The sequence below is a fragment of the Anopheles maculipalpis genome, chromosome 3RL, assembly GCF_943734695.1.
Source record: "Anopheles maculipalpis chromosome 3RL, idAnoMacuDA_375_x, whole genome shotgun sequence".
Classification (NCBI taxonomy): domain Eukaryota; kingdom Metazoa; phylum Arthropoda; class Insecta; order Diptera; family Culicidae; genus Anopheles; species Anopheles maculipalpis.
Genome location: NC_064872.1, coordinates 50,200,235 through 50,223,903, shown reverse-complemented (window position 1 = coordinate 50,223,903; position 23,669 = coordinate 50,200,235). Strand labels below are relative to the sequence as shown.

The 23,669-nt window shown below is 40.8% G+C and overlaps 2 protein-coding genes across 2 annotated transcripts in view; both read right to left on the bottom strand.

Moving 5' to 3' along the window:
* The window catches only part of LOC126562767 (GTP-binding protein Di-Ras2-like), a 177,381-nt gene that overhangs the window by 109,867 nt on the left and 43,845 nt on the right, over positions 1–23,669 (bottom strand). The window lies entirely within an intron of this gene.
* Positions 11,954–21,569, bottom strand: LOC126561306 (la-related protein 1). The gene is made up of 8 exons (XM_050217363.1): positions 21,028–21,569; positions 20,501–20,967; positions 19,274–19,514; positions 19,060–19,157; positions 17,663–18,960; positions 14,853–17,275; positions 14,390–14,783; positions 11,954–12,365 (listed from the first exon to the last, which is right to left on the bottom strand). The coding sequence occupies exons 1-8, from the start codon at positions 21,512–21,514 to the stop codon at positions 11,954–11,956; spliced, it is 5,820 nt and encodes a 1,939-aa protein (XP_050073320.1). The 5' UTR covers positions 21,515–21,569.

Genomic DNA, 23,669 nt, shown 5'->3' with positions numbered 1-23,669 from the left:
GCAGGAACTTTCTTTTTCCAAAAAAAAAAAAAACATTAAAGTTCAAGCAATTTTCTTTTCTCTTTTCAACGACAGCAACGTGAACTTTGTGGTGCAATAATAGTACATGCAGCAAGACTGAGGTTTAATGAAGCGTATGTGTAGAGAGAAGATATTCTGGAAGCAACTTCTGCTCCTACCGCATCCCTCTAATATGTTGACAAGAGCACACTGCATCAATGCAGCAAAAGACAGATTAAAGAAGCTACCCAACTATCGATACATAGCAAGAAAGCACTTCCACTGCAATTTGAATTTGAAAGCCGGGCTGCTGTCTGGGTACAGAAATGGTTAATTTTAATTCGAATCGTTTGCTAAACCAAACAACCTTTTACTCATTACTGCTCTGTTGAGTTAAGAAACTTTTTTAAACATCATGAAATATTAGTTTTTTTTTAAACTCTATTTTTTGAGCTTGATTCACTGAAAAAAAAAACGCTGCTAGAGCTATCTGCCAATGGAAACGTTTCATAATTACATTTACTAAACTATAGCAACAACACTTTACTGTTTAAAAGAAGAAAAAAAACATACAACAACATTTTTGCAAATCGTTTTGAAGTAAATTTTGAATTTTAAACGGTCTTGTTTGTTAGGACAAGTTTTGATTGTTTTTTTTTTTTTTTTGTTTTTCATTTTTGTTCAATTATTGCCAAACTCCTGTAGTTCCATTTTCCGACTAGAAAATGGACGCTACGCGAAGAAAAGCGTATGAATCGTATGCGGAAAACGGTATTAAAACAAAAAATTCCAAAACTGCTATATATATTTTTTATTATTTTACCAATTTTTGCGAATATACAATGTTTTATATAAATGAAAAAGGTGGAAGCAAAACGAAACACATTTGTTTAGACCAAATATTTTTAAAATAAATGAAAGAAAAAAAACAACAGTGTCAATACAATCAAAATTGCATAGAACAAACGAAAAGAGTAAAAGAGGAAAGTGAGGAAGAGAGAAAGCGGGAAAGAGAGATAGAGAAAGAGAGAAAGAAAAAAAATACATTCATTTGAAACCATTGTGATGAAAAACTGTAACACATAAACAAGATAAACATAACACATTCACGCACAACAACAAACAAAGCGAGATAGAGAGAAGAGGATTACAACAGAGATCCATGAAAACAGTAGTTGATGATGTTAACTCAAGGCAAAGAAGGCGAGCAAAAGGAGAACAAACCGGAATGATAAATTATATTGACGACTAAAACAAAACAATACATATATATACATATATATATATATATATATATATGAAAGTAAATAAAATATATATAATTATATATATTATATATAGAGGGGCGGTGCCCGTGCAGCCTCCAGAATTAAAACATACACTTATACATATACACAAAATAGATAGGAGATATTTAATTAACTGTGAACAATTTACCAAACAACAACTGCAACATAAACAGCAAACAAAAACAAGAAACGGGAACGATATATTGAATCATATTGGACTCTAGAGAAACTACAAATTGAGTAGCGAAACAAAAAAAAAATAGATAAATATAAATGGTTTTGAAGAAGGAAGACAGAAATGCATAAGCAAACCAGCAACAAAACATCTTTTTTCCATAACCATGGAGCGGACACTAACTAAACTCTTACAAAACTATTGAAACAACCAGACCGTTTTGAAATGTTCTATTGTCTTGGATACACGCACACGCACACATACAGACACAAACAAAAACACCCTATCGAAGTAAAATGCAACTCGTAATTAATTAAAGAGTTAGTGAATAGTGTTTAAAAATAACGGAAGGGTTTAAACCTAGAACAAAACGTAAAAAAGTTAAGTAACATTTAAATGAAGCAGTCAACCGAAACTCAATCAAAAAACCAAAACCACATTTAATCTAAAATTTACGATAGCAGAAAGTGGGAAACCCAATCAAAACCAAGAGCAAATAACAACAGTGAAGCAATTATTCAAACAAGCAAAACAAGGACGCCAGCTAACGGTGCGAAGAGCAACATTTAATACAACGCGTTAAAAAGGTAACTGATCATTGACAAGGTTTTGAGAACGCGTGTGTGGAGTGGTAAAGATCACGGATCAACTCTCATCGGTGCATTGGTGTGGAGGGAAGCTAAACACTAAACCAAATAAAAAAGAACAAAACGCGGAAGCCCACTCTCTTCCCCCCTCCCCAAGAACATGGAAAGTCCCGTACAAACCATGGGGCAAATCTAGCAAAAAAATCGTGGCACCCGTAAGCGGGGCGAAGTAAATATCTGTACATTGTAGACGCAACATCATTTTAATGTATTTCGTTTCGAAAGCAACCAAGTTTATGCTTTGTAACCGTAACCGTGTTTCATTTGTTAGGCGTTGCTTTGGACCAACTGCGAACCAGTTGCGATTAGAATATGAGTTGGGAAAGAGATTTTGTTTGTTTGAATGTGCCGATGTGGTGAAAAAAAAAAAATCAATTTCTACTCTAGCAATTAAAATGCAAAAACAAAACTTAAAGCAAAAATAAAAACGAAAAACAAAACACGTGACCAGTTAGTAGCAATTCACTGTGAACGACGATGATAAGGAGGGCGATGAAGGGTTGAGGAACGCAGCGCGAGTGTGTGTGTGCGAGGATGTGTGCAGTGCAGAAAAATAGTAATGCAAAGCAAACAAGTCTTCTTACTATTGGACGAGATCCCTAAGACACATTAGAGGAGATTCCCATATCTCGTATATTAAAATAATATATTTACATATATACACGAGTCCCTGAAACAAGCAAATGGAAAGGTGTTTGTTACTTTATTTACAACTATTGAACGTATTTGATTGGATTTCAGTTGTGTAGCCTTTTTGGAGGATGGTTTTGAGTTTTAGATAAACATATATATTGCGTATAGTTTGGAAACCTACCCCTTCAGCCAAAAACAAACGAAGAGAGTTCTAGCGAAAAGAGGGGGAAAACAACGGTGTAAAATCTAGTGAACTGTACTAATTAAAACAACAGCCAGCACAACAGCAAAACAGAGGAAACATCTACGCACACTTTCTATTTTCCAAAAGAAGCTGTGTGACAAAGCGTCGTAGCCTGTGCGCGAACTTTTAAAGACAGCAACCAACAACACGACAACATTCGAAAAAGAACAGAAAAACAACACACCCTAAGTAAACTGCAGCTGGCACAGCTTAAATAAAGCACCATTTAAAGAAAACGGGCCGGAAATAAATAAATCTAACAGAAAGGGTAAACAAAAGAGAAGAAAACCCAAAAACAAAAACAATTTAATATATATCTTACCTAAAAAGCAACAGAATCTAACATCAAAAAACGAACAGCAACAAACAAACAACCACAGTCTACAGCAACAACCAATTTAATAGCTTTTAACATAAGAAATGGGAGAGTGAGCCAAGCTATAACTCCACAAAAAAAAACCACATAGAACGTTTACCAGTGCGAATATTAGATAGGTATTGGAATCTTTAAATGATAAAGAAAAAACAAACAATTAAACCATGATAAGGTAAAAGATAAGTCAAAAAATCGAACCAGCTACACACAAAAACAAACACACTTACAAGTACTACTACTATTACTAATACTACTACTACTACTACTACTACTGCTACTACTGCAAAATTCCGATGCAAAACAATACAACCAATACCACACACGTTGAAGGAAAACAAATCATATTTACGCTCTCGAGAACGAGAACGGTTCGACCCCGAACGAATTTTGTTTCGAATTTGTCCGTATTTTTGTTGCAGAACAATCGTTAGCCACGAAGAAACACGCACACATAGTCACACGTGGTGCAGCACAGCATTCAATACAGCTACAGCCATACATACACATTAGCAAAGGCGATGGGAAACCTGTAACTAAACAAAACAAAACAAAACAATTGAGCAAATATGAATTGCAAATAGAAATAAAACAAGTTTGGGTTGTGATGGAACGACAGTCATTTGCCTGCGATGAAGATGAAGATAGTGCTGAGATGAATTTAAGCTGAGCACGGAGACGGAAAAGGAAAACAAAAACGACATACATAACACACTTTAAACTAGCAGGAAAATAAAGGGAGTCATATTGGGCAGTGATTTTTCAGCGCAAACACTAATAGGCACAAACGGGGGAGTCATTACAAGACGGAACAGAAGCAGAAGCCGACGAAGGTTCTTAAAGATAGAAAGTCTATTTTTAGTGCATATTGTAGCATGATTTGAGTATTTGAACCGAACCAATAGAATGTTCTCTCTTTGAGTGTGGGCGTGCGTGCGTGTTGGGGTGAGTGAGGCTGAATAGCAGCGAATGGCAACACGCACACGCTCGCACACTTTTTTCGTAAAACAAATAGTTAGCAATAGGAGTCCGATGGTCCGATGGACGGCGGTACGGAGAAAAAAAAAAGAGAAAATAAACGAAAACAAGTCAAATGGGATTTACTAAACATTTAAACCACTCTTTAAAAAACCTTAACCAACAAATACCAAACTAAGCAAAAGGAAAAAGGGCAATCGATATATATATATATGAAACACAAACTTGAAAATATGAAAACCAAAAACACTGTGTTACCCAGTTACACTAACAGCGGTGGGATGGATGTGTAGGTAGATAGAGAGGGCGCTTTGAAGGTGGCGCACAAGCAATTAACTAAAAAAAAAAAAGGAACTGGCACAGCAGACACAGCAACAACCAAACCCTACTATCGCTACCGATAAGAACTTCTAAACCGCTACTATTAGTAATACTAAGAACGAAAACGAAAGCGAAACCAATTCTACTCATACTAAGGCGTTCCGCACTGTGCTAGTGAATTTACCGAATAGCTACTATTAACGATTCCGATGCCTACCTCTGAAAAGGGAGGAAAGCGCAACACATGGAACTGAAATACTGTGATTTTTTGTTTCTGTTTTCTGAATGAAATTTTTGGACCTCTATGTAAAACCCGGCTCTCCACTACACTAGGTTGTTTGTTCAACAGTTTGCTCAGCTAAAATAGCTCGTTGGTTGTTTTCACTTCGTTGTTGAGTTCGTTATTAGAAAAATTTGCAATTTGCAGTTGGCGGCAGAAGCGGACACACTAGTGCACCTTAAGAAAAACCGCATACAGCAGAAGGTAGAAGCAAAGTAGGCAGAGGTTTGTTGGTTTGGATCAATTTGGCGCATGAAAATGCAAGTGCAACGATATCGCGGCTAGTTTTAATCGGCAAAAAATGTGCAATTACAGTAGAAGAAACCAACGCAAGAAAAAGGTAAAACAACCTTTATTTGATACATTGAGTGAATGGGATGCTTTAGCAAGGCGCACAAGGAAAAAGTGAAGCCACAGGCACTTTGAGAGTCCGAGTCTACGGTCCCTCGGAGGTATGGGAAGAATCGTATGCCAAGCTTTTACACACTCTTCTCTCGGGGTTTTGGTTTGTGCGTTTGTTAACCTAAGACACGCCGTGACTTTTGACATAGGCGGTGGTACTATTGAATTTACGGCGGACTCTGCCAAATGAAGGAACATTAAACAGCATTAAGAGATAGAAACAAACCGAGCTAAGTCATAGTTTCAAATAGTGGAATGGCAAGGAAGCAAAAAAAAGGTACGGAAACAATGTCGAAAGGTTTATTAAGTATTAATAATAAGAAGAAAAAAAAACAAAACAAACAAACACACACACACACACACACACACAACACACTACTTGGTAAGAAGGGAAAATAAAACCAGTCAACCAAACAAACAAACAAACCATTAAAATAAACCCATTTAATATTGACATGGAAAAAAAAACAAACAAATCAAACATATTATATTTATAAATGAAAACGACACAATGAACTGTTTGTAAAACACATATTTGCTGGTAAATGAGTAAGTAAGTAAGGATGCATCTTAGCAGCGTAAGGTATAAGGTATAACAGGAGCAGCAAAACCACGGTACAGCCGGCAATTTGCTGGATAATGTATTCGTGCTACACTACATTCGAGTGAAATGCCATCATACAAATGGAAGCAAAGCAGGCACACACACAGACATATATAAAAAAAAACTAAACAAAAAACATTGGATAAGGTGTATTCATCTATCAACCATATTTGTCGATGGACAGGACATACAAAAAAAAACACACACACACACACGCAGTTGTGGTTGCAACTTGGGAATGAAATGTAAGCTCCACTCCACTTACAAGCTAAGAAATTAACATAAGAATATCCATCAAATCGAAGGGAAATTCAATCATGCAAGTAAAGAAAAAAAACACACGTAAACATACGAACGTAAAGAAAAAAGAAACACACACATGTTAGCACATTCTAGATGTAGACGCACGTATATAAATTCAAATAATTAAAAAGCAACATGAAGGTGGACCCGAAACTCTTACTCCAAAGACACAATGTTCGTTGATTCGCAATAATACTCTCTCCCCAAAACCAAGAAACCCCAAATTTGAGTGAGCGGTGCTAGAAGCATTTTTTGGAATCATTTTTCCTTGTTTTTGACAAGACTTCCGCAATCGTAAGAATGTCGTAATCGAACAAAAGTATTTCGTGTTTGTTTTATACTCAAAACTTTTATGATTTTATATTAAGCAGCGGCACATTTACAACAGTTCTGTTACGGCTTACTAATATATCCATTGTTTTGCAAGTAGTTGCATGCATGCAAAGCATCTAAACAACGATGAAAGAGAACGACAGCCACACACAAACACAAAAACGTACACACACACACACCATATGTGATGAAGCGTGAGATTATATGGGATGTCGTGAAATTGTTTACACAAAAAAAGTACAGTTCAATTCAAACTAATAGGATTAAGACCAACACATACACACACACACACACACTATATATATATATACAATATTGCAAGAAGTAACAGATTGCAAGATGAATCTACATACAACATGAAAACAACAAAAAAAAAGAGAGTGAAAAATATATACCAAACAATGTTTGCAAAACTATTATTTTACAAGTACGATATTGAAAAACAAACAACAAAAAAAAAACGACGAACGCCGGCGACAGGCAAAATACCTATAACGAAAATAAAAAAGGGGATAACAAAAGAAAGCAAATACACTGTGCTAAGCTGTTTTAAGAAAAATGAAATAACACTATATGCATATTGCGAAACATGCGCCCAACACAGAAGAGGAGAAAAGGGCCCAGTAATTACAGTCAAATTGCATGGGATTGCACGGTAAAGCAAAACAATTGAATCAACATGAATAGGGAAGGAGAGAGAGAAAAAGAAACCCAAAATCAACAACAACAAATCAACCATAAAACTAATACAGTTGTATTGACACGAAAATATCAATAAAACATGATGATTATCAAGCAATTTGTTTTCGCTTTTTTTTGGATTTTCTTTACTTATTTACGTGTATCATATCAACGATTTGTTGTTTGTCGATAAGTGCTGTTTGAAATTAATTTTCATCGGTCGACTATACTTCTCTGTAAGCATCATCGACTATGCTATTTAACTAGACAAAACATTCATCCGAAAATGCACAGCTGCTCAACTCTTCCCATTTCAAGTTTACAAGCAAGGAACCGTTATCAAAACCCATCCGTTCCTCTCTATACACAAGACTGACCCGGAAGCCCAACATTGCAAAACAAGACATTTCGTGACGTCCGATGAGTATGACTTTATGATAGTTTTGAGGCATTAGGGTGGGCTCGGTGGTATAGACGTCAGCGACATTGACGTTTAAGCTCAAGAAATGAATTGCTTGCTAATTAGTCTTATTTAGCATAATTTTTGGGGCGACCCGGTGGTGTAGGCGACAGCGGCGCCGGTCTTCAAACGGCCGGACCGGGGTTCAAATCCCATCCTGACCGTCCCCCCGTAGTGAGGACTGACTAACCAACTACGTGGTATCTATCGGCAGTCTTGTAAGCCATATTTCGATGGCCGGCATGACCTTTAGAGGTCGTTAAACCAATAAGAAGAAGCACATTTTTTCTATTAGAACAGCCTGATCGTATTTCCTTGGCACAAAAATCGTTTCCTTCTGGTCGTATGTCGAGAACATAAATTCCAATTTCTTATATCAAACAACTTTAAACGCACGTTCGATACACACAAAACCACTGGACTGGTTGCACTGAGAGCGATGGCTGGTACGGAAAGTAACCAAATTGGATGACAGTTGTAGGGTTTAAAGGGTGCTATCAATGCCATGACATTGTGGCGGTGTTATCAGTACACTGTATCTTCGAATATCGTATATTGAGACACACAACCGTAAACGGCAAAACATGTTTTCAATTCTTGGTGTAGGTACATACGATTGTTTCATTAGGACACCTTGGGCCCAAAAATACAGGTTCGTTCGGAAACAAGTTGCAAAAATTGCATGTCATGAATCACGAGAACGAGATTAAAATTTACAACAACAACAAAATTATCGTCACGACCAAATTGTTTACGTTTGAGCCAGCCCATGTTGCGGATCAAGAACCCCAAAATTACAGAGTTAGTCCTTTATTTGACTTAAGTCTACCTTAACATTAAACACTAGTAAACTGCACCGTTATGAATTTTCTATTCTAGTTACTCTGTCTTGTATATTATTTTCCCCTATGTATATGACACATAATCTCTTAGATAATCTCCTTATTATTTTCATTTTTTGAAAACACCATTAGAATTCAACTAGCTTTCATTTTCCTTAGAAATTTAATAATAAGCTCCCAGCGTCTAGGACTCTTCGGTAAAGTAACACAACACCCTTAACTGTGTTGTGAACGCGACAACAAATACCCAACCTTAAAGAAAAAAAAAATGTACGCAAGAGTAAAGTACGCATTTCTTACTTATTGCATTGTAAAATTAAAATCCATCGTCACATAATCGTGACGAATGAAATCGGCACTCGGAAAAATTTCATGGTATTAAAATAGTGTAAACTTTCCAATGCTTGATTCACCGTTCAGCATAGGCATGCAATAAACCGAGGGCGAACATTAACAACATCAGGTACGATCAGACGAACTTATGGTTCAACATAAGTGATGCGCGATCACTCCAGCGGATAAGGTTTACATTATAGCATAACCAGCATAAGCAGGTGTGCGATCGCATCCAACTCACTACCAGCTTTGACAATATCGATCAAGGGATTGAAACGTTTTTGAATAAACTGCCTTGCTTTTTGCCTTGCTCGATCGATCACAAAAACTTCTAAGTCTTTGGGAGGAATTTTCAGGTGCGGGTTTTTCTTTATTCTTTGCATTCCCAACGGATGTTGGTCCCGCACTCCAGCAGTGCCAGAAAAAAAGGTTAACTCGCCTGACGCCTGGCAAAGCTGCTATCGCCTGGCAAGCCTAAGAACCGGGAGAAATGTCTCCTCTGCCTTCCCTACGGATGTTGGTCCCGCACTGCAGTAGTGCTTACACACTACGTAGGAAGAATTAGGGGAAATCTACGTTAGCCGAGCTTTGGTCACACGGTTAAATACTTCTCCAGGCAGGTCCAGGAAAAAAGGTTAACCCGCTTGACCTTTGCAAAGCTGGTAACGCCCGTCGTCCCAAAGCGTAGACAGTTGATACGTCGATCCACCGATAGGAATTGGTCCTGGTAAGTCCAGGAATAAGCTTATCCGTCTGATTCAAGTAGATCAGACACCGCACAAGGAACTGCGCGGTTTGTTACCCGTCAGCAGCAAAACAGGCAAGTAGCTTTCTTGACAAAAAAAATCACACTGTGTTCCAATAATTTGTACAAAGTACTGTGCACCGAGAGGCAGTGCCACTAACTTATAATATTCACCCCAATTATGATGAAAAAAAAAATCGTCAATAAGGTGCATCTTGTACATGAAGAAACATGGAAATTGGTTTAGTGATTTTAGGATTAAGTTTTAGGCTTTACAACAGGGCTTAGGCAGACGCATTCATACTCAGTGTCACGTGGAGATTTTTTATGTGATATTTATGTTTAAGTGATGAGCTTCATGAAGATTCCGAGCAAGCGACTTTAGAAATTAAACTATCGATAGGACATAACGATCAGACAGAGTCAGAGGAATATGTCCTAAGATGAAATTTGTTGTCATCAATTTGTCAGTGACGCAATACGTGAGATACAGAAACACGTTTCAAAATCATCTTACAAATTATTTTTATGTAAACTGACTGATATAAAGTATAATATTTACAATTATTTGTTTATATATATTTATAGGTTTAATTAATTGCAGCTCAGCAATTTTTGTTTACCGTTATTAATCCGAATCTATTTGTAGCTAGCAACGATTTTTCGACATTTTTTTTTTATTTCGCTTTCCATCATCATTATTTAATTTTTTTGTTTATTTTATTTATTTTTTGTTTTTTTTTCTCCTATTTTACTTTGCGCCTACGTACTAAGAAGTTGTTTCTGTGTGTGTGTGTGTGTGAGTGCGTCTGTATGTGTGTTTGTGTGTGTAGTTTTGTATCTCTTAGTCGTTCCACTTACGCTTCTAGTAACTTCGTTCATCGAATATTAAATTCAATGATCCCATAGAGAAAAAATAATAAACGTAAATTAAAGAAAAAATAATTTTTAACGATCAAAATTATAGATCCGACTGAAAAACACCAATTAAAGCAAAAGAAACGAAAAAAATATATATATGCATCCCACGCAGTAGTGCTTAACACAAATGACCAATCATATATAAAACAAGATTAAGCATAGGGGCACAACGGTGAGAACCAAAAGGGAGAAGTGAGAAAACTTAGCAAAGTGATATAACTAAAAAAAAAACAGCTACTAAAACACTTCCATGATAGTTGCATTAGTACGCTCTTGTTAGTTCACTCAGCAAAAAAAATGGCGCTTACGCGGGCCAGTAAAATTTATGTACGTGTGGTATTCGTCGCGTATGATCTACATTCCCTCCTTACACTCGCGAATCAATAAAGCAATTTTTATGCCCCGTTAAAGACCCATCAACTTCCAAACGCATAAATTATATGAGGGTTTTCACGACACTATCAAAAAAACATCGATCGAGCAAGAAACTTGTCTCTCCCAGGATGCAGAATAAAACCTAACCACTTCTTGCTGGATAATCGCAGTGCAATGTTTTAGTGGGATAGCTTTCAAATTTTGATAGTCCACTTAGCTTTCACTCACATGATAAAGATCACACCGTTTGCACAGACAGTTTATTTTTGCATGCATTATTTTCTTTTACATTGCCTTTTGTTTTAATGCATGTTTTTAAAGTGCATAATAACGCATCGTAGCAGAATTACATGAATAACAAAACAAATAATATACCATAAACAAATATGGATGACAGCCCACTGTACAGTTACCATACTCTACATTGTAAATAGCGTCCGGTTTTAACCGCCAGCTCTTTAGCAGTGACATAGTTTAGTACGGTGAAAAATCGATTGAAAAGTGCATTTACCGTCGTGTAATGCACATACTATTTAATACATGCGCTTGTAGTAGCCTCCAATATGTCCGGCTTCTCTACTCTTTAAATTCTCGAAAGAGTCTACTCGACACCATTTATCAAATGGTCAACATTTATCATTTGACCATTTAAATCGCTAAAATGGTGTAAAGGCTGCTAAGGGGAGGACCAGAAAACAATAATGACCTTTGTAGTTTAAGCTTACCGCATGTAGTATAATGCAATCTGTGTTGCATATTGCTTCAAGCACGCACCGAACAGGAAATTAAACTTTTTCCTTTGAAAATTCATGCAAATGGTTTGTGGCAGTTGCGGAAAAGGTTGCTAATACGAACACACTTTCCCTGCATTGGCATGAATCGATTCTCATTAAAGTATCGCGTTCAAGCACGTTCCTTGCACACTTTTGAGAAATAATCACATTCACTACTGTAGTGACTTTAGCGACCGACGTTAGCTTGTTCTCCCCGAATTGAATTCTTTGCCCAGCTTTAGTTATGATTGTTGCTGTCGTTGGATTTGCTGTTACCGCTGCTTGCAGTTTCTGTCGAAGGTCCTGCACTGTTGTCACCACTTCCGCTTCCACTGGTTGCGTTGTAATTAATTTGCACTGATTTATACGGTTTCATTTTGTTGGTACCTGCAGCATACTGTGGTTGCTGCTGCAGATGTTTACTGATGTTACTGTTGCTACCCGTTCCACTTGACGTGGATGGTTGCATCGAAGAACGGGTAAGAAAGGCAACAGACCGATGGCTACCTGGGTTGTTAAACGTACGCACCACACGATTACCAGCCGATCCACTCCTGCGGCGCATTACCTGTGTTGAATCACCGAACGAACCTGCACGGGTGCGAAGCCTGTTAGAACTTTCCACTGTTTTATTTCCCGTTGAATCGCACCTGCAACAGTTATGAAAATGTTTAAGTAAGTGAGCAAGCAATAGAAGTGAAAACATTCAAACATAAAGCTAAACCATCAAAGCCCGGCAGCCGGTAAATTTCTGACTTTTCCAAATTCTATATCTCCATAGATTCAAATGAAATGAATCAACATGATTATTTGAAATGAATCAAAATGATCATGATGGAATGATCAAATGAATGATAAGAATACCGATAACTACTATACCACGCTAGTTCAAAACGTTAAAACGAGAAAAAGGATATAGATGCTACTCAATACAAAATTACTTCATAAAATATATTCTTCGGAGTTCGGTATTGTTTGCCTTTGTTAAATCGATTAAAATAACTGAGATAATAACAAATCAATAATCATGAAGATCCTTTTTGAATTACTTAGATCGATCTATCCTCTCACAACTAGTTTAATATGTTTGAATATTTCCAGTTGATACACGAAATAGAAACTCTACTGTCTTCGAAAGTTACGGAAAACTATTTCCCATTGCACTGAAGCAAAATTATACACAAACAAAGATCATATACAAAATATAACCGTTGTTGAAAATATCCCAAAATACATTATAAAATATACTATTTCTAAAAAGTTGTATTTATATGTCAGCTTTCGCGAAGACTGTCGTATTAAATGTGAAATAACGTTCGTGTTACATGTGCCTTATATATTTTTATTTACAATTGTTTGTGACGGTACAGTGCCACATTGTCATATGCCTTATAGATGTCATGTTAATTATTAATTAAATTCGATTGTCTATTGATGCATTCAACATTGACTGCAAAATAAATCTCAAGCATTATAAAATATGAAACAAAATCTGAAAACAGATTGCCTTTTGAAATTGATTAATGCGCAGCCACTGCGCTTTATAAAAAAAATACGAAATGTAACATTTTTCATTTCCCGTCGAAGTAGTTTCAAAGAAACAGCTAGCTTAATTTTATTACTTTCTAAAAAGCAACAATAAAGTTTTCTGCTCCGCAAAAAAGGAAATTACTCTTAGCATTTTCCGATGCTTAAAAACACCAGGCGCCTCCACTATTGCAATCACCATTCAATCATTCAATAGTTAGAATTAAAACACAACAGCTTTAGACTAGTCTCTTCTAGCATCTTCTTTCTGGCTTAACGACCTTACGCCGGCCATCAATTGGCCTACCAGATTAACTGGCATCCGGGGTTCCTATCCCATTCATGCCGTGTCTTAGTATTCAAGACTGACTATACAGCTACGTGATATGAAAAAGTTTAGTACGAGGCGTGACCTCTGGTAGGTCATTAGGTGCAGAAGAAGAAAATACCAGAGATAAAATGTTCAATAGTATACGGAAAAATGTATCAAGTTTGTGAAATCTGATAAAGCACAAAACGTAAAGGGCGTTACTCTGTCTACGCCATAGCCAGTCTTACAAAAGCGGGCATATGCCATCTAAGTATTTCTTACGGTTCGGTTTCTATACGTCAAAAACATTTACATTGCATTTTGTTTGAGCAATACGTCTAGGCTTTCCCAAATGAATAAAATCAAAACAATTTAATTTGATAACAATTTAATTTCCTAATCTTTTAATTGTTATACCAACGTCCCTAATATCACATCTCATCTAACACAACTCTGTCCAGCGAGATGTCGGTTTAATAAAAACACCAGCTGATTTGAACTACGTATGAAACTAACTAACTAGGGGCGGCCCGGTGGTGTAGGTGACAGCGGCGCCGGTCTTCAAATGGCAGGGCCGGAGTTCAAATCCCATCCGGACCGTCCCCCCGTAGTGAGGACTGACTATCCAACTACGTGGTATCGGCAAGTCTAGTAAGCCATTCGATGGCCGGCGTGACCTAGACGGTCGTGTTAAGCCAAGAAGAAGGTGAAACTAACTTATTGATTATTAAACCCTTTCATGTGCTAGAATGTTCTGATAAGCACACATATGTTTCGTTATCGGTTGACTGATTAGTTACACTTTTACGCTATATGCAACTTTTTTACGGTACTCACCGATTACGGGTTGTGTAATGGCCAGTATTACTGTGACTCGACGAACCCGCTCCACTGCCACTGCTACCACCTCCTCCTCCTCCACCACCACCACGACGACTTCCACCGGCTTGGTACGGATGACCTCCAGCGTGAGAAGGTCCCGGAGCGGAACCCACCACCACAGCGACGCCCTCACTTTCGGACACACTACGAGGGCGGCGTTTCGTTTGACAAGGCTTCAAGTTACCAACTCCTTCAAGCATTTCATTTATCTGCGGTTCCAGCACACGGAAATCTTCAATCGACTTGAATTTGTCTAGGTATTCCTTAAGTCTGGGACTTATCGAAAGCTTGGAAGCGTTTTTATAGTACTTTTGGAAGGCCCAAAATTTCTCCAGTCCGTATAACTGACCTGCAAATGAGGGAGATACATTAAATTTTAATTTACCTACATTAGATTAAAACCACATAATGTGCTTACCATTCTCGTAATCCGACACGGTCTCCTGTTGGAAATCTTCGTACAGTTGCGTTCGGAATTTCTTCTCCAAACCGTACGAATAAAATCTGAACAAACATTCCAGTCCATAACGGAAGCCTTCCGCCGCATCCTCAATGGCTAGCTGCCGGAATTCGTTATACATGTTCTTGTTGAAGTTCTCTCGCAAAAAGAACGACCAGAACCGGAACAGTGTGTTCATCTCCTGCGACTGGCCAGGACCCATCCGCTTGCGCTCTTTCAGACACCGGCTATGGTACTTGTGATAAACTTGCTGCGTGAAGCCATTTTCCTTCAGCAGCGCGTGGGACGGATGCTGAAAGACTGGTAAACTATGCGGCAATGAGCCGTAGCTTGAGGCCGTCGGACTTGTGCCGGCCGAGCTGCCAATGCTGGTCGTGCGAGGTCGATGCTCAACCGCATCCAGCACCCAACCGACGTGACTTTCCACGGGAGGATTGGTGAGATGTCGCGTTTTACGTTTGCGCGGTGTGATAGGGTCGACAAACTCGTCCTTATTAACGGCGTAGAAGCGTGCCTTGTGACGGTTGCCGGTTGAAGTGGCGCTCATATTTAGACCACTTGCATCCAGCAGCGAGTGCTCGTCAACTACCAAGGTGCTATCATCGAGCGTTGATGGTGGCGTCGGAGTGGGTGGAGGAGGCGATTGAATCGTCACACTCGGTGGCACCGGCAAAGAGGGCAGCGGTACTTCCGGAATTGCCAGCTTTGGTGGCTTCGTTACGATCTTATCGTATTCTTCCTGCGTAATTAGGTTCACCGTTCGGTAGTTATGGTAGCCCCCAGATCGCCGTCCATCACTTTTATTCGTTAGTAGATCCTCCTCGTAGTTGTACAGCCCATCGTTGATGATGCGTTCCAGGTCCTGCGTGATTTTCGTACGGGTCGTAAAATCTCCTGTGCGGTCGTAACCATCGTGTTTCGGCAATCGATGGGTAACTTGTGTTACGATCAGTAGCTTATTGATTTCGTTGTCGGGTATTTCGTAATCCGACTCATCGTCGTCTTCGGACCAGTTGTCCGTAAAGTGGTTCACACGACCACCACAGGTTCGGGGGATGTCCAACTCTTCGTCGAACTGAAAGTCCAGTTCTTCACGTTCCTCTGTAGCGGAACCACTCGCTACTGTTGACGCTAACACGTTTGACGCAGCAGCATTGCTGACATTGTCCTGAGTCAATTGTTGCGATGCGTTTCCTACATGGGACATCACTTGCGGGGAAGATTGTTTTGTAAGCTGTTCCACCGAGCCAGCTCTCTTGCTACCAGCAATGTCATTAGACAAAGGCCCACTAACACTGCTGGTAGCGCTACTGTTTTTTGTCTGTTGCGATTGCTTTTGGGGTTGCTGGACTTGAGCCGATGATGATTGCTGGGTGTGAGATTGACTCGACCGAGATCTTCTCTTCACTTCCTTCCACAAGGTGGCTTCTGGTTGTTGTTGTTGCTGTTCGTTGTTTTCTTCCTCGGGTTGTGATTTGCGGTCGCCGTCCACTGGTTTATCTTCGCTTGTAACGCTTTCGCTTTCCTTAGCTTCTTCGCTCCTGACTTGACCAGATCCTGCCTTATTGGCAGCCTTTTTACCACCCTGGCTAGTGGGTGGGATTGTTTGCTTTTTCTCACTTGCTTTGTTTCCCTGTGGCTTATCGATGCCCGGTATGAATTCCGGCACGTCTGGATTTAAGTTTTCCTCTGCCACTTTGCCACTTTCAGCGGACGGGACAGCAGGATTTGGTACATTACTGCTCGAAGCTGCTGCTGTTGCTGCATTGGCTGCTCTCGATGCCACCTCCTTAACGGAGCAAGGTTTCACCATCGGTGCCACATTTACTGACGGTATCAGTATCGGCACAACTTTGCTTGTTTTACTTACGGGATTGCGAATATTTCTAGGCGGTGGTGGAATACTAGAAAGAATTTTCGAAGCAACCTGCAACTGCGGCATGGCAGCAACATCGGAACTATCGCCAGCGACGGAAACCGATGTCGATGCCCCTGCAACAACGCTGGTAGGCTGTTGCTGCTGCGGTTGCTCTTCTGCGGCTGGTTTTTGTTCTCCCGTTATAGTATGAGGATGCATAGCTTGGTGCTGCTGCTGTTGCTCGTTTAAAGTCGTGCTAAAGCTCATCGCCCCATTGACGATCGTTGCTGAACGACCGATTGGCCACTTCGTAGGATTCTCTCGCGTGCGCACCTTATAATCTTCGATCAGTTCTATCTTTTCCGAATCCTTGATTGATTCGATTATCATGTCAATATCGTCGGTTAGTGCTTGCACTCGGTGAAACGAAGCAATTAATGTCACCGGAAGAAATCCTTCGGGGTCCATTTTCCGTCGCAGATAGAAATCACGGTTTAAATTTTCTTCGCTGAAGTAATATTCACTAGGGAAGAGGTAAGAAAAAGAAATATAGAAAATTACTAAAGAATTAATCATCTCGAATGCGAATCTACATGCATGCGTATGTAGCTTTTAATTTATATCATGTCTACAATATTGGGAGGCTAACCTTCTTGATCCGTGATCTAAAATTAATTTCAAACCTAATACCAATTCTTATCATTTGCTTAATAACGAACTATATGATTGATTATCATTATCATTTGATTTGTCTTTCTATGTGTATGTAATGATTTTAATGCCGCAAAAAATTGGAATTACATCACCTCTCAGCTAGGTATGCACTATGTTGTGCATTGCACAAAACGAAAGAGGTAATGCAAAACTGCGGAAAATAACAGAAATATTCAAAAAAAAAAATTCCACTTACATTTGTTTCTTGATACACTCCTTAATGCTCAGCTGATCCATTCCTATCAATGGTGCACCATTGTAATAGAACGTGCTCAAATAAGGCATGATGAACGCCGCCTGGTCAGAACCGATCTTGTTCATCGCAGTGAAGTCTTGGAAATCCTGTCCTGCTGGAATCACGCCGACACCATTCTCGACAATGGCAGCTACTGCAGCAGATATATTCCTATCATTCATGTGGCGATTCCCTCCCGACCGTACGGGAGCTCCTCTTCGATATCCGAAACCTACACCACCACGTCCGGCAGATATGCGCCCACTTCCTCTTCCTCCACGATAGGCGGGTGGGCCACCTCCTCCTCGCGAACTTCGCCCTCTGCTTATACGACCCGAAACAGCATTCCCACGGTGTTGCTGTTGTTGTTGCTGCTGCTGCGGCTGAGACTGCTGAGACTGATGAGGCTGTTGCTGCTGTGATTGTTGTTGCTGCTGCTGTTGCTGGTTAGTGTGTTGTGTTTGAGCCGATTGCTGTCCAGATGAATCCTGCTGTTGCCAGTTTCCCTCATCGTAGTCGTCATACCGTCTATGCCGGGGCGCACGCGCTCGTCTTTCCCTTGTTTTTGGCAGTTCAATATCTAACGGAACCCATTTCGGCTTTGGGCCTTTGCGGGTATTATTGTTGTTGTTGGCTGTTGAATTCGCTCCATTAGCTTCCGTATCAGTTGCCGCTCCTCGTCCTCGGCTATGTGGCCGACTTTGTGAAGTGCTTGTCACTTGCTCTAAGGTAGTATTGGGGTCCGCAGTTCCAGCAGCGTCATGTTGCGACTTTGCGTCAGTACTTGACGATGCCGGTTGGGATTGAGGCGCAACAGCACTGTTTGCCATTTTCTTACCTCCAGCACCATTTGAACCATCTTCTCCGGACGATTTCGAAACGTGCTGATTCTGAGACTTGGCAGTGGAACGAGACGGAATCACTTCTGCGGTTTTGGTAGAATTATCTTTACCGACGTTCGTCGAAGGGTTCTTTGCAGAACTTGAAACACTATCCGAAACGGCGATATCTAAGGATTGTTGCTTTTTTGGAGATTGAGTTGAAGAGGCAGTAGAAGGTGGTTCAGTTGATTTTTGCTGCGTACCACCAGCGGCTGTCGATGATGATAATGATGTTCCTGTACCCGGTACCTTTGCTCCAGCGTTATGTTTTTCTAATACCGTTTCACCTGATGCTGCTTTCTTAGAACCTTCAGCAGTTGTTACCTTCTTTTCGCCTAATGTGGGCCAATCGCCGCTGTTCGCAGTGAAATCGGCAGCCTATAAACGGAAGCGATAGATTTTAATTCAATGAAATACAATTTACAACACAACACGACGATCCAATAATCGATTAAAAGATGATTAAAAGAAACATACCTTTGCGTTATTGCGTTTTTTATCGGACTTCCCTCCAGACGAAGCTATCGGTTTGCTGCCGTTTGGATCATTGGACGTTGCTTTGTTGTTGCCATTTCCTGTGTGTAATGATTTGGAACGTTCATGAATTTATGAAGAAAATTCCAGGACAATTCCAGAACATAGTTGTGGAAATAATATCCTGTAATTCTGTCATTTTGGAGAGGATATTCACCTTGAGTTTTGGTTGGCTGTTTGGTCTGTGCAACGCGTTTTTCATTCGTTCCAGCTACACTTACAACCTCCGTTTTTTCTCCAGCTGTAGCAGTGCTGGTTGTGGCCACGGCAGCATTTGCTGTGGCCGTCGAGCTTGAAGGTGTTGCTGACGCTGCTCCACGCACCGTGCTGGAATTTGATTTGCCCTGAACACGTGTTTCATTCAATGGAATCGGTGCCGGTTCTACGGACGGGGTGACCTAAAGGAAAAACCAAAAACAACATTAATCAATTATTGTACGCAATTATTTAATCGACTTGCACGTTTTCTACACACAGACAGCAATACTCACAATAACAGGTGGGTAGGTAAGTCTTAGTCCTAACAACGATAAAAGGATTCTTTTTTTTATTTTATTTAATTTGTTTATTTAAATGTTTTGTCTTCAAGGGCGAATCAGTGCTATAAAGTCCAAAAAAAAGTGCATAATATCGACCTATATTTCAGCGATTACTTCATCACTGAACCTCAAATTCTTTCCAGCCAGCATTTTATTTATTTATTTATTTATTTATTTTTTTGCGGGATCTGCAAATAAGAAATAGTTTATTTCCTGTTGTTTCGTCCATAGTCACATATCTACACAAAAATTCAGTTTTATTGTAAATTACAAGGTTCAAACCACACGCTGTTGTTTCTGATCGATTTTGAGTCACTAATTTTGCAGAAGCTTTCGCATGTCCAAATGTTCTTTAATCATATGATACAAAAGATGTTAAGACATCGCCAGCGCTTCTGCTATCTGCATCATTGTTATTTTACGGTTATTCAAATCTATAAAATGAAGTTTTCTGGCGGAACAACCTTTTTAGGGCGACCACTACGGAAGCTTTTAGACTCACAAAACAAATATTTAATGATTGTTGGTGATTGTGCTGAGTACGGGTAAGACTTATCAAGCCAATATGTTTGGGTTGAACAGTGTTTTACCCATCAAAAATCAATGATGGATCAGCCCACCAAAACCTTTTTTATCCATGCTTTGCACTATATCAGAAGTTGCTCAATTCAAAGCACTAAAACACATTATCTAATCAACAGCTAGCATTCAAATTCATACATGAGCGTTTTCAAGGTTGGCCAAAATTGGCAAAAATTTTAATTCATTTTTTGTGCCGCCGTCATACATCAGAACTAATACTTTCCTTCCCACCTGTTACTTAGCTAAGAAAAACACAAACTTACCTTCCATGCGTTCACCTTCGGAAGTGGCGCTTCAACAAACTTCTTGCCATCTTCTTTTCCACGATCCTCTTCGTCGGATGGTGTTCCGGTTGTGCCGGACGATGAACCACTACCGGCGGCAACAGTTTGTTGTTGCTGTTTGCTAGTAGAAGATCCAGCACCAGCACCACCAGCGCCACTACCAACGGCACCCTCCACCGTTGATTCGTGTACCTTTTCGTCCTTCAAACTTTCCCCGACGGTATGGATACGGCTGCGATCGCTCGATTTCCTTTTTCCGTAATCTTTCCTATATGACCCCTTCTCATCCTGCCCACGTTCGTTTGTCGCTTTGCTTTGCTTGCTGTGCGTCTGCGTCCCTGGAGCCGCAGAGCGTCTACCAGACCCTCTAGCAGCTCCAGCTCCGGAAGTTTTTTCACCGGCAGATTTCATGCTCGATGTACTGGCAGCGGAACCAGCAGCAGCAGCTCCAGCTCCGGAAATTTTTTCACCGGCAGATTTCGAACTCGATATACTGGTAGCGGAACCAGCAGCAGCGGCGGCTGCCGCTGCCGCCTTTGCCTTACGATCGCGCTTGTGGTGCGACACGACTGGAACGAAGTTGGCATCATCTTCCAGTTCCTCGAGTGTACTTTTTGAATCAAGCTCGTTGTTGAGTGCATCTTTTACGCCGTCCACCGTGGAAGAGGTTGGTGGCCCAGTGGATGAAGCACCTGTGACAGTGGTAGCGGTTGACGTGGTCGTCGTCGCAGATCCAAGCATCATAGCTTCTTTCGCTCCCGGTGGCCCGGCTACTGGTTTGCCTTTACCGCTGTTCTGACCGCCGCTTGCTCTCTCACTGCCTATGTTTTCCTTGTTATTGTCAGTCTGGTTTGAAGAATCTTTGCCCTGTTCCTTCAAATTCAACAGCACGTTGGCGTAAGAAGAGCTGCTGGGGGTGTTGTTGTTGTTATTGTTATTATTCGCCGCACTGCTAGTAACACTGGATCCATGTGATACCTGCGTAGAGGCCATGCTTAATGCTCGCTACGATTACGGCGTCGATCAGCGGAGAAGCTCTCCTGGCCGATAAGCGTCTCGGCCGTCTCCTCTGATGGGTGTTTGATGTTTAGCAAGCTTCACAATCGGAGTTCGACGGTTTCCGCATGTACAATCACTTTCTAAACAAGCGAAGATATAGCCAACGACACACAGAGACACACACTACACTACTACACTGAACTTGATTCAATCCCAAACCCCAAAAACTACACTGTAAAGATCGTGCCCCCCAAGCTCAACTTGCACAGCACTGTTTTCGCACGCGCCACCACTTTTCACAACTCACACCAACCAAAATATTATAAAAAACAAACTGTTCATAAAGAAAATCCTATCTTGCCGGTCAACGTCGACGCCTTCTACTTCGCCGTCACTGTCGAAGAGCAAAGAAAATTGTAAATTACATTCCATGCGACCGTTTAACACGTTGCGATTCCTGTGTTGCTGAACCCGTAGGCCTGACCATGCCCGTAAGGATACATCCTACTGCTGGCTTAGGACCGTGCCCAACACACGCACCAGCACCACCACCGCAGCCTTTGATCACGAGCCCTTTTCGGAGAATGTCTTTAACCGTACTGGTCAATGAGAAGGAGCGAGAGGCCCTAGAGCGATGGAGCGAAACAGAACAACACTTCTGACGAACGAAAGAGACAGTGCTCGCGGGCCAGCAAGTGCGAGAAAACAGAAATACGCGCAAGAGCGAGAACGGGTGACGTTCTCGATTTACCTCGTGTAACACACCGTGTGGCAGCAGCGCCAGCAATACACACGTATATCAAAATTCGAAAGCACACATTTTTTACTTTATTTCGGGAGCACAAAATCAACATGCATCCTTCACACCCGGGGGAAGGAGAGCCGAATGCTGATGAAATCAAAAATGGCTTCAACGTGAAACAGTTTTATTTTTTTCTGATGGTATGTACGTGCGATTATCGGACCACTGATGTCTTTCGATATTTGTCCACTGTCTGCCTCACCGGAGGTAACACTCGGAATATGCAGTGACCGCACGCACAACATTCACCAAATGACAAATCGGTATATATTTATACATGTATATTTAACACCATGTATCGAAGGAAGAGAACTCTGCTGTATTCGCTGTGTAACCTGATGACATAATATATGCTACCATACAGAGAGTCAGTCTTGCGACCACCGTCGTCTAGACTAAGCGCGCAACCCTCATCGAGAGGTATGACTTTTGTGGTGTGCTTTGACTAGCAGCACTGTTCCGTTTTTCTTCGTCTTCTGATTGTTCACAGCACCGACGAACTTCTCGACCGGTACGGCGCCGCCGCTTATCCGCGTGTGTGTGTGAGCAGTTCCGGAATATGTGATACGGGTACGATTGTCACACACCAGGGACACCAGACCACGACCACCACTAGTGAGTAGACACCTTTCAGCACCTGCTCTAGTACTGTCCCCTATCACGGTAGTGCTATCGGGAAGATTCTTCCTTCCTATCATGTGCTCGTTGCCGCACACCGAAACCAACTACAGCTCGATATGATCCTCGGCTAACACCACACAACTACACCTTACAGCTGCACATGCACATACACACACACACACACACACACACATATATATACACACACGCGTGTGTCCCAAGCTAGATGTCCTTGCTAGATTTAGTATCTTGGCTGCACTACCGAGGGTGCACCGCATGTGCCATATTACATTGGCTGGTACAGACACCGCTCGCCTAGCATGAGGATATGTGGACCCAGAACTTTTACCCGTACCCGTTTACCGTTCCGTACTAACCAGCCGGGCTAGGCTAACGCGGTGTACTCCATGCTCGGACGCAGTTTTGCGCTAACGATCGTTAAACTGCATGCCACGCGGCGAGCTAGGTCCACAGGGTACACGAATTTATTCACGGATAAATATTTTGTTTCTTTCACGAAACCACGTTTTCGTGTGGAGAAGATCCCAATGATTTTTTTAAGGTTAACGTCAGCTGTCAGTGTGAACACGAAGCGGTATTTACATACCATGGTTCGGGGATCCGTTTGAAGGTTCTGATAAAGCCGAAGTGCGTGTGTGTTTGCCGAAGTTTGTCGGAGATTGCAATTTTCCCGAATTTTTGACAACGAATTCCGACGATCCGACA

Bases quoted from the DNA above. Each gene is read 5' to 3' on its own strand.
- LOC126561306 (XM_050217363.1), bottom strand. From the start codon at position 21,514: ATGGCCTCTACGCAGGTATCACATGGATCCAGTGTTACTAGCAGTGCG. The intron at 20,968-21,027 runs GTTCCGCTACCA...CCGGAGCTGGAG, and splicing joins GGCAGCCGCCGCTGCTGCTG to CTGCTGCTGCTGGTTCCGCT. The intron at 12,366-14,389 runs GTGAGTACCGTA...TAACTGTTGCAG, and splicing joins CATTACACAACCCGTAATCG to GTGCGATTCAACGGGAAATA.